The following is a 12,284-nucleotide window of genomic DNA, read 5'->3' on the forward strand; positions in this document are numbered from 1 at the left end:
GTTGGGGTGCTGTCTTATAAAATGAGGTGTATGCTCTGAACTAGTAATCATTAAATACTATTTCTCTCATTGCCAGAATATACAGTTCCAGGAACCAAGCAGTCAATGTACAAATGTTTTTTGGAGTCAACAGCTAATAAACCACTTGGAGAATTTTTGTTTCCCTTCCCTATAATTCTAGCTCGGCTAGTTTGGAGGCTGAATATCCAAGGGATGTAACAATTTACTTAGAAGCTAAAATAGCCACATCTCCCATTCTGTGGGGTGAACAATCAAAATGTGGTCATAGTGTAGTTTAGGTGACCAATCCTGATAAAGAAATTGGGCTGCTTAAGCAATAAGGAGAGGGAAAAATTTGGATGGACCCTAGAGAAATCTTCTCACATTACACTATCCACTTGAAAAATTAATCAAAAACTTTTAAAGCCTTATATAGTAAGCATATATAAAAATCCAATTTCCAGTGTTTCAGGAAGGTGGGTTTTGGTTACTCCACTGGACAAAAAAAAGCTTAATTAGCTCAGGGGCTGGTTGAAGAAGTATATAGGTGATGGATGGTAGAGAAAATAAATCACAAATGTCTGTTTGGCTCCCCAATCAAATATGTTTGGTCCTGTGTTGCAGAAATAAATGCTGTGGCCTCTACCTTTGCTATCTCATATATTTTAATTAACATATTTTACATTATTTTAACCAATTTCATTTCTCTTTCCTCTCTACCCTCCACTTTTGAATATAGCATGTATGGGTTGTAGGTAACTTTATAATTTAGTCCGCTGGCTAGAGAATATTGAGATGAGATTGTAAAAGAACCAGAGAGTGACTGGATATAACCAAGAAATCTAGGACCGATAGAGTCATGAGGAAATTTTCAGTTGTCTGCCTTGGGGAAAGATGAGTGGATTTTGGCTATATGAGGGAGAATTGGGTTAGCTGTTAGAAGGAAAATTTTTTATTTTTTTTTAAAGTGTAGGTATGAAGAGAATGGTGTTTGATGAGTTTGGGCAGGTAAAGGACTATAAAAGACTACTGACAGCCAGCCAGCATTTGAATATCTCCCCCCCTGCATAAAAGCCAAAGAAGGGAAGATATTCTCATTCCTGCTGCATGCTTGAGGCCGAAGCTCAGGTATTCCAATGTTTCTGTCTTGGACCTGAAAGTTGAGAGAATGATGCAAGCCCAACAATCATTTGAGGTTAATGGTGGAAGTGGTGGTCATCAAACTGAGAATCCAAGGGACATGGTAGCATATGCCCACACACTTCTGAAATCACCGCAGAAAAATCTTCCTGATGAGAACTTTGAAAGGGCATTACTTTGGGGGTTTCCTTATGCTGCAGTATGATTTTACATCAATGACACACTTGAAGGAGTATTTCTGCTTCCCAATACTTTACTTTGATAATTTATTGGGTGAAGAAGACAGATGGATTTTTTTTTTTTGACTTTGCTGACCTAACCTACCTGGTCCTGCCACAGAACACCAATCTGAAACTGTACAATAAGCAGCGACAGGAATTGTCACTAAGCTTCTAGTCCAGGATATTACGGCAAGTAACTCTCATAAAGATTACGGTGTTAAAAAGTCCTCCTATTTTAAGGTAATTAGGAATTCAACAACTGAAACACCTACGTTATAGGTTTTTGGTATAATCAGATTGAATCTGCATATCAATCAGTTGCAAACTCTTTGAAATCTTGATTTTAAAGGTGATGGCTTTTAGAAGAAAGACTAAAACAAAGCCTGGACGGTCCTATTATTGTAGTGTGCTTGGTGAGATACAATGCCAAAGAATGGTATAATTTCTAGCTGTCTTATTTTAGCAGTGAAAATCTACAAAATAGCAGAAACCATGCAAACAAGTTCTATGGTTTCTAATTAACCTTGGTGATAAATTTTTGTGCTGTTAAAAAAAAACCAAAACAAAACAGAGAAGTAATTCTACACAATGGCTGAGCTATCCAGTTGCTTAGGTCTCACACGTTAAAATAAAAAACAAATAGTAAGTGCACTCTAGTTTGGAAGAGCACATGAGGTTCACATTTGAGGTTAGCATGAGCCACATACGTTCTAAACACACAGCCTTTTATAACCCATGCGCGCGCGCACACACACACACACACACACACACACACAAATACACTTTGAGCAAACGTCCCAAAATGTGTTCAATAGGTATGTACTTTGTACCATGACTTCAAAGAAAAGTCTCCATTTGGAACACTTTAAGAATAAGACCCAAGAGAAAAAAGATTGAGCCCAGACAGATGCTGCATATGAACCATCAATATTCCCTACATCTACTTTTCACCATTTGCATCCTAAGCTCAAGATACCATTTAGACACAACAAAGTGACTATTTGGACATACTAAGTGAATAACACAGGACAGGAAATCTTTTGACAAAATTATTTTTATCTTAAGTTATGTATCTTAAACATTTCATATATACACACAAGTAACATTAAGGAACTGACGTTAAGGAAGTAATGATGAAACTTGAGAGATAAAAGGGTAGCTGTTACTCTACTTAAAGGATTCATGTGATACCTTTTACATGAAGCTAATACTGGGGTCTGCTACTTATCAGTGAATAAGGTCACCTGCAGGCATTTCAAATTATTAGTTAATACATGACTATAATATATATATATATATATATATATATATATATATATATATATATATATATATATACAGTATCATCTACCAGGTCCACTAATCCTAGATGAGTCATGAGAAGTAGAAGGGAACATATGCCAGCTGCTGAGACTGGACACTGGTGGGTTAGAAACACTGTTTTGACTGTTCTTCAGGCTGCATGAGATCAGAAAGAGGTGATATGGTGGGAAGAGGCAGAAAATGCAACAATTTTATTACTGATTTTATCTGTTTTTCATCATAATTCCAACTAGAAAAAATATTTTTTAAAAACTAGGAAAGCACAAAAAAGGAAAATCACTATATATAAATCCATGGAGAGAAACAGGAATATCTACATTTAGATGTAGTGGAAGGAAACACAAAGAACCATATTAACTGATTGTACCACATAAAATGCAAAAACTACTTGTAAAAAGCTACTAAGACAAAATGACATCCAAGGAATCAGCGAAATTAACTAATAAAAGCAGATGAAAGATTAATATGTGTGTCTATGTATGTAGTCATACATATATACGGAAAAAAGTGGTCTCATTCTAAGTTTCAGGAGTGCATGTTTTAATTTGGTAAGGCTCTCATACAAATCTTTAAGAAAATGCTGTACTGCAAAAGATAAAACCTCAAAGGAATGAAGACACAAAAAAGAAAGAGACAACCAATAGCAAACAAATCAGAGAAAAGAAAGTCAATCAGACAAAAATCAAGGTGTACATTAAAATAATAATGAATGTTTTATCTATAATATATCAACAAATTACAACATATGAGGATGTAGTAAAACTGTTACTCTCATACACTACTGACAATACACATACCAATGGTGGGGACATTAACTGGGATGTGCGTTTTGGAAAATAATTAGCAGTGTATATGAAAAGCTACAAAAATATACACATTATTTGACCCATTGCATTTTAAGTTAGAACTCTACACTGAGGAAACAAGTCTAAATAAAAACCAACCTATAATAATAAAGGTGCATGATTATCTAATGATAGAGGAAAAATACAATGGAATGGCCACATAATAGAATTGTATAGACATAAAAAATTTTAATTGCTTCAAATTTCACTACTTGGCTACAGGATAACAACAGGTTTTTAATTTTTATACATTTAGTGTTTTCTAAATTTTTGAAAATGGTCATATTACACATTTTATAGGAAGTTAATTTTGCAAAATTGATTATAAGTTGCATGAGGGCAGTGAACACTCCAATAGAAAGACAAATATGCATATTATAATATACATAGCTGATGATGTTGAAGGGAAAACATATGGAAGTAAATATGAAATAAAAATACTTATTTAGCAGGAAAATATTGGAAGAAAATACATAAAAATATTAAAGGTGTTAAGGTGGCAGTATTATGCATTTCCTATATTTTCCCCCAAATTTCTGTAATGTTATACTAAACTTTTAGTATAGAGTAAAACTACACATCATTAAATATGTAATTTTCATTAATTATAATACAAACTAATTTGACATGTATAAGAAGTAGAAATAAAATATATTGCTTACCTCTCTTTCATCCATATTCAACCACTGCTTTGGATCTTCTTCAGTAGCCAGAAAAGCTATCAATTCCAAAGCAGTAAGACGAGTTTGACGTCTTGATGAGACAAATATCAAAACAGGTTTGGCTGGAGAATGGCTTCTAATTGCTATTGAAAAGTTGTGGAAAATGTGGACAATAAGAGTAAAGCAAGCTACTTAACAACCAAATATGAATGTCATTAGGATATGAAATGGATGATACATGAAAGCTAGTATCATTGATTTATATAAATTCTTAATTTAGTCATGAAATTCAGCATTATCTGTGGTACTACTTGGATCTGACAACATACTGGAGAAATGACAGGAAAGGAAAGGTAGCTGAACCTACCTACGAGAGCATATTGCCTGGACAGGGGAAGCTGAACTGTGTCAGCTCCCAGTTCTACTCTGAGTTGCTGAGGAAGGTAACACAAAAGCTGAGACTCTTCAGTAAAAGCTGTGTATGAATACTAAATCTAAGGTTGAGTTTTCTGAGTTGTGTTTCTGCTCACCTAAGCAACGATATTATAGAGTTCACTGGTCCTAGGGTTTGGGGAGAGAGTTAGGTCCTACCTAGTGATGAAAACTCTCTAAGAAAAGCTCCAAAATTTCCTTTAATTTTTGTCATTACTAGTGAATGGAATAACTAAGAGAGAGTTTGTGGGGCACCTGGGTGGCTTAGTGGGTTAAGCAACCGACTTCAGCTCAGGTCATGATCTCACTGCTCGTGAGTTCCAGCCCCGCATCATGCTCTGTGCTGACAGCTCAGAGCCTGGAGCCTGCTTCAGATTCTGTCTCTGTCTCTCTGCCCCTCCTCCACTCATGCGCTCGCTCTCTCTCTCTCTCTCTCTCTCCCTCAAATATAAATAAAAGCATTAAAATATTTTAAAAAAAGATTTTATATCAATAAACTAGTCAGAGATATGTCGAATGAAGGTTTTACTTTTCTCTAAAACATATGTGTAAGGTTTCAAATGGAAAGATAAGAGAATGTAGAAGACAGCTGAAGAGAATATCATGTCTGAATCTCTGTCTGAGTGACAGAGATTCACATGGAAGGTAGACACACAGAAGATGCAATGAATAGTTTGAAACATGAGTAATTTGACTGAAAGAAAAAAAATTATCTAAAGAGCCACATAAATCATCTGACCTAACTGGAAACAGGGCTTCTTTACATTGGCTCCGAAATACTGATAAGATGGCACATATGAAATGAACACTTATGTGTACAAAGATCTCTTAACACAGAGATATTTAACAGTTTTACATAAAAAAATTCAACCTTCTGTAATTTCTTGTTTGAAATGTGAGCTGCAGAATTTCTTTCTATAGGCTTGTTTCTTAACAAGGATTATAATGAAAATGTTGACATGAACTTCACTATATTTATACTTGAAGAGTAAGAAAATAAAGCTATAAAATCCTATTTCTAAACTCAAAGAAATACAGTGATACACTACAGGTATAATAAACAGTTTATAAGGACAGCTTCTGTATTGATATCATATCTAGAGAAGTGTAAGTATTTCAGTTATTTACTATTGATTTATATAACACAAATGCTTCCTTTCAACCATTGGTATGCAATTGGCCATTCCTTACATAAATACAAGCAATCACAATACATACCGTGAAAAATAAACTATCTTATTTCTCACTCACAGTTTATCAGAATATTACAGAATATAAATGGTAGTGCCTTGATAAATCGTATTAGAAATACAATGTTTAAAATACACATATTAGTACAATATTGGTATCATTTGTACACATAATCATGAATGAATCTGTCTCTTTTTTTAAACCTCAACATTTAATGGATTTTTGCTGCTGCAAGAACAGGTGTGGCTGAACAGCTCACGGCAGATTTATTGTTCATTAGTGATTTTGTACAATGCTTCTGTGGAGGTGTAAATAATCTGAACTGCCAAGATTGGTCTCTAGTTCACAATCAATACTTTGCTTCTGTCATCAGACTAATTACAGCAGCTAAAAAGTCACCTCACAACTGTCACCTCACAATCAACAGCAGTTCACACTAGAGAATTTATTTTGGAGGTTATTTTTAATTGATATAATAAATATTCCTTATGCAGCCTAAACAAAACATGTTTCAATAAAATAGGAGTGTTATTCTTAAATCTTTCCTGCTTGCCTAATCTGTTAGAAAAGGAAAACCAGAAAATGAAGCAGAACACTGTAAAAAAAAAAAAAGTATTGAAATTTGTAAGTTTTAGGATTTCTGGTAAAAATTAGGATTATGTGATTTTTTTTTTACACTTATAGTTCCTATTTATCATTTGTTCAAGCTACTACCATAAGAAAATAACTTAATAGATTAAGAATGATTTACTTTTTAAGAATACATTTTTCTACTACCAACACAGTATCATCTACAAAATCTCTCCAATTTTCAATAGTTAATTCAACACACATTTTCGTTCCTTAACAGCTGAGGTAAATTGTTTTACACATTTGTGGAAGTTGGAACAGTACCGCCATTTCAAAGAAACCCAAATTATCTCGAATGCATTTAATGCTACCATACAAATTACTCCAAGGATCTGAAGCTTACCTTGAAATGTAGGCTTATTCATACTAGCCATACGAGGACAGTAATGTTGACCTGGGAAGCCTTGAATGTGAACTTCCAGTGGAACTGGACGTACTGATGGTCGGAAATTGAACAAGCCCATCTAGAGTAAAAACGAGAAAGAAATCATTTTCTGTTTTCCTATTTAAGTGTATGTAACAGTGTCTCATTAATATGGCCACCTAAGCCACACTATTAAATGCCTATTTATCAATCTTCCATATACCTGATGAATGTTGAGCCAATCAGCAAGGTCTCTGGCATTAGCTAATGCAGTAGATAGTCCAACTATTCTAACAGGCTTTTCTGTGTGTGATGAGATGAAATTTGTTCGAGATACAATGACTTCTAGAACAGGGCCTCTTTCCTCCCCTAGGAAATAGGAATAATACATGTCAATCATTTAACAAGTCCGATGCTGGCTGCTGCAAGTATGAGAGTCAAAATGTGTAAACAGGCATCAGATACAGTGGTACCTACCAAGCAGATGGATCTCATCTATGATGAGAATAGTGACTTGCTTCACATAGTTCCTATTTTGCCAGCTTCTACTGACTCCATCCCACTTCTCTGGTGTAGTGACGATAAGGTCAGCCTTAGCAATGGATTTCATATCAGGAGTCACATCCCCGGTTAGTTCAATAACTCTGGAAAGGAAGAAAATGATCTTTTTGTCAGAAAACACATGCCCTTGGAAAGGTAAAAATTTATCCTTCAGAATAAAATTTTATAATGCTTAATACTACTTTATCTCCCCTTGATTTCTGAAATTTTCTGAGTCCAAAATATGTTTCTTAAGAATTGTAACAAAACATATCAATTGAAATCACTGATAATCTAACTTTCATGCAGATATGCAAAGGTGTCAAACTTTGCTATGATTATGTTTACAAAGTCTCTGCTCTATGTTTTTATAGAGCTGAACTCATACTTCCTTCTACATATGTTGGAATAAACACCTTTCTAATGAGGGAAAGTGTTAATTTATTAAGACATAAAGAGGCATTCACTAAGAACATAATTACGTGTAAGCTTCATTTCTTTTTTTAGAATAAAAATTTCTATAGATACTATAGGTAAATTCAAACATACTAGGACATAAACAAGATATGCTGGGGCAAATATGTGCTACCTCATTCTAAGAAGACCTCAGTTTTATAGTGAGAAAGAGGGAAATCTGAAGGCCAATTCTAAATTTTAGGTAATCACTAAATAGTTTTTATATCTAACTTAATTCTAAAAAAACAAAAAAGGGTAAGACTAGTTCCCCCAAGTACAGTGTTCCCAAAGCTTTTGCTTATTTTTATTCATTTTTTATTTTTGTATTTTATTATTTTGAATATGTAATATATTCACGTGGTTCAAAGAATGTGTGGTGAGCAGTCTCTGTAGTATGTCTATCTTCCAATCACCTGGTCCTTATTCTAAAGCAACAACATATATTCTTTACCATTTTTTAAAAAAGTAAAAGATAGGATACTTTACTTAAAAACATTTTCTATAATATCTCTGGAGATCACTCCTTCAGTATATAAAAAGTTCATTCTTAATAGAATGATAACAATATTTTGCATTGTGTAAATGTACTATAATTTATTTAGTCATGTTCTATTGGACACTCAGGTTACCTGCCACCTTGCTAGTAAAAACAATACCACAGTGAATAAACTTGTGCAATACTAAAATATTCTTTAAAAAGTCATGTTCTTTAACGAATTTCTATTTTTTGGTAGATTATTTATAAGCAAAATGCCCTCAGTGTGATTTCTGGGACTTACTGTGAATGATATGAAAGGAAAATAAAGAGATAAAACTTATTTTTCTTTAGTTTTAGAATTTAAAAATTTTGAGAGAATTATTTTGTCAAGTATTCATATTAAATAATTAAAGGACTTTCATTTTTCGATACTAAAACAATGGGAATAGTGATAACATTTTAACAGTAATTACAATACCCTTAAATAAAAGACTATGAAAATCACTGTAAAAGCATTCAACACTTTTGTGAAAATCTTTTATTTGTTCATCCTTTTAGGTTACTTAAAACACATCTTCTGATAAAGCAAGAACTTACTTTTTACCAAGTTTTTCTTCTATTCTAACTTTCCAATCATCCATTCTTTCACGTACAAGAGCTTTTAAGGGTGCAATATACACTGCCTGAAAGCAGAGGGGAGGGTAAAAAGATCTCATGAAAATAGTAACATCATTTTCAAATAAAGGTAAACCCCGTAAAATTCATCCACATACGACACTGTGGTTTAAAAATGTATCTTATATTACTGAAAATTTAAAATTTAAAATTAATGGGGAAAGTTACTAACTTGCTCAAATTATCCTCATTCAAAGACAGAAATATAAGACATCATAAAATACTGACATAGAAAATATTAAATATTTTTTAAAAGTCACTGAAGGTGTTTTAAGTATTTTATATTCTGATGAAAATAAGTTTTTCCTGTTATTATGATCAAGATTCTAACTCCTCCATGAAAAAAGTTACTGCTTTTGAAATTCTAAAAAATAATCTGGTTGTTTAAATTTTAATGGAGATTTTATGGAAAATGCTTGTCATATATTCTACCTTTTCTTAATAACAATTGGTCTTTAATAATCCAAATCTATATACAGAATGTTCAGTGAAAAAAAATATTTCCCTTATAAAATGTTTCAAATTTATAGGAGAGCTCTACTATTGTATTAACAGGTCTCATAATGGATCACAAACCACAAAATAGACTGAGAAGTAGGAAAACTTCAAGCTAAGCAGAGAAGAAAAGTCGCTAATTGAAAATCACTGAAAAAGGAAGTTAAAACATTTCTAAAATAATAAATGATGAGGAAAATACCACATAATTCCAATCACAATGTATGAATTAGCTTTCCTGAAAAATATGTACCTCTAAACTATGAGTATGTACTTCACATTTCAGGAAAGCATAAATTTAAGACTTATTTGACTTGCCACATTACTTTACATTAATAATATGGCATTTGCAGAAATGTGGAATAAAACTGCCTCTGTATTTCTTGTGTATAATTAAACTGTATTTGTTTAAAGATTAGGATTTCTTTTTAAAAAAAAAATTTTTTTTTTACATTTATTTATTTTTGAGAAAGAGTGAGACAAAGTGTGAGTGGGGGAGGGGCAGAAAGAGAAGGAGACACAGAATCAGAAGCAGGCACCAGGCTCTGAGCAAGCGGTCAGCACAGAGCCTGATGCGGGGCTTGAACCCAAAAACCCATGACCTGAGCCGAAGTCGGACGCTCAACCGACTGATCCACCCAGGTGCCCAGATTAGGATTTCTTTTATAGCAAAAGGATGTGATTAAAAGTCATTATTCATCTTATAAATACGGCTATGAATCAGGTATCTTATAATGAGAAAAAGACATGTGGAAATTGACATGTACATTAGAAATCTAACTAGAGAACTCCAAAGTTTAAGGTAAGTTTTCTTCTGGCCAGTTATCTAATACTGATCTGGTCCCCTACACCCCCACCTCCTGCTCAGAAAATTCACTGAGAGAGTGCTTGTGTCCTGATGTGTATTTAGAACTGGCTAGTTTACAGATTATGAACTGTGTTTTCTAATTTAATGTAAGCATGTGATTCTTTCAAACAGACCTTTGAAGTAGGGTACTTGTTGAAGACTCTGAAAATGGCTAATTCAGCAGCAACGGTCTTTCCTGATCCAGTGGGTGCTCCAAGGAGGACATTACAGTCTGTGTGGTACAGGGTATGAAATATTTGTGTCTGCACAGGGTTAAAGTGGCTAAAGTTGTATAGTGCTTCATATGCTTCACATCCCAAAGCTGTGATTGGTAAAGGCTGAAGATCCAGTAATTCTGAAAAGATGAAACACGTACTGCCATTAAAAAAAACTGGAAAAAATGCACAATACTGAATATTGTCTCTTAGGAATAAATTATAATAATCTTTAATTCCTTAGAGGGGGAAAAAAAAGACTTAACAAAAATTTTTATATACTGTTACATATCTTTTTTTCCCTGTTACTACATCTATAATGTTGACGAACTGGACACTTTTCTGGGGGAGTCCCCATATACCGAATATAATGTCATACCTATATCTATCTATCTATCTATCTATCTATCCATCCATCCATCTACCTACCTACCTACCTACCTACCTACCTACCTGTATTGCTCCTCCCAATCAGGAAAGTAATTTGAATAACAGGTGAACGAAAATATGCATGGTATAGAAGAAAACTAAATCTACCCCTATCTGAAAAAAAAGGAAAACCACTTGCAAACTTCAGTGCTAGAATGGTTACCAATAAGAAATTTCCTTTAATCTGTTAGAAAATGGACCAAACCAGAATGGTTGAGTGAGCTATTGCTCTAGCCAATGTAAACTAAACTAAAAATAATTAAAGGAAGAAACTCAGGGGGGAGTTTCAAATCAGAGAATGACTGAGTAAAAAAGAACTGCACTGAGAAAACACATAACAGAAAGCCTGGAGAATTCTCTTCTCAAAAATTACACTTGAAAATAAAAAGCTATTTTTAAAATATTATCTTAGCTCCACAGCTCTACTCTATTACATAGGTACTTGAGAGCTAACCACATGTTTTCTATAGCAGATTATAATCTCCTAAATTTTCTGTACTACTGAAATCAAGAAGGGAAGAAGTCTTACTGTGCAATGCTAATCAAGGCATAGACATATTCTTAATAGGAACTAAAAAATAAACATTTTGGTATATGTCGATTGTCGATATATATTGTTGATATAAATTAAAATGATTGACTTCTATAAAAGTTGAAGAATTTTCTTGGTTGATTTAGGCTCAGTGAGGCACCATATGCACACATGCACCCACACACACACCCACATGCACGCGCGCGCGCGCGCGCACACACACACACACACACACACACACACACACACACACACTCAGCCAAATAGAACCGGGAATCACTGAGGTTACATCATGCATTTATAGTATCAACTGAGATGTCATGGTGGTACATTTACTGCTTTTTAAAATGTAGTCAGAAGTCAACTAATTATATAAATAGGATGATATGAGCTTGGCCACTCAACAGAGAGGTGATAAAATGAGCATTAAAATATAATGTTAATGCACATTAAAATCAAGTACTGAAGTCAGAGATCTACTAGTGATGATGGTAGCATGTATTTTTAAATTAAAGCACTAAACATCGTTATGTATTCTGAGATTCTAGATATCATATATAGGCATATTTGATGGAAGAAAAGCATAAGGGTCCTCTTCAGTGAGTATATCAGTAGATACTACAATCTCATTATTTTTCTGTTGACAAACTTTTTTAGTTTTATCAACATATCCAAGTGGTTTTAAGCTGTAGTCTAAAGTATTTCCCTTTAAGATATGTTAAGATAATGAACAAGGTACCCATTTGACAAAAATGGCAAAGATGAAAGTCACATTAATGCCTTCTTTCATTTCCCAAAGGATTGTTAAA

The 12,284-nt window shown here is 33.6% G+C and overlaps 1 protein-coding gene across 4 annotated transcripts in view; it reads right to left on the reverse strand.

Moving 5' to 3' along the window:
• Positions 1-12,284, reverse strand: part of ASCC3 (activating signal cointegrator 1 complex subunit 3) — a 361,492-nt gene that overhangs the window by 111,041 nt on the left and 238,167 nt on the right. For all 4 annotated transcript variants that reach the window (XM_019831019.3, XM_011282448.4, XM_019831018.3 and 1 more), the window contains exons 25-30: positions 10,434-10,654; positions 8,880-8,965; positions 7,286-7,452; positions 7,032-7,177; positions 6,788-6,908; positions 4,192-4,334 (exon numbers count right to left, since the gene is read on the reverse strand). In XM_019831019.3, coding sequence (XP_019686578.2) covers positions 4,192-4,334; positions 6,788-6,908; positions 7,032-7,177; positions 7,286-7,452; positions 8,880-8,965; positions 10,434-10,654 — 884 coding nt within the window. The remainder of the gene's footprint in view (positions 1-4,191; positions 4,335-6,787; positions 6,909-7,031; positions 7,178-7,285; positions 7,453-8,879; positions 8,966-10,433; positions 10,655-12,284) is intronic.

Source organism: Felis catus, chromosome B2 (assembly GCF_018350175.1).
Source record: "Felis catus isolate Fca126 chromosome B2, F.catus_Fca126_mat1.0, whole genome shotgun sequence".
NCBI lineage: Eukaryota > Metazoa > Chordata > Mammalia > Carnivora > Felidae > Felis > Felis catus.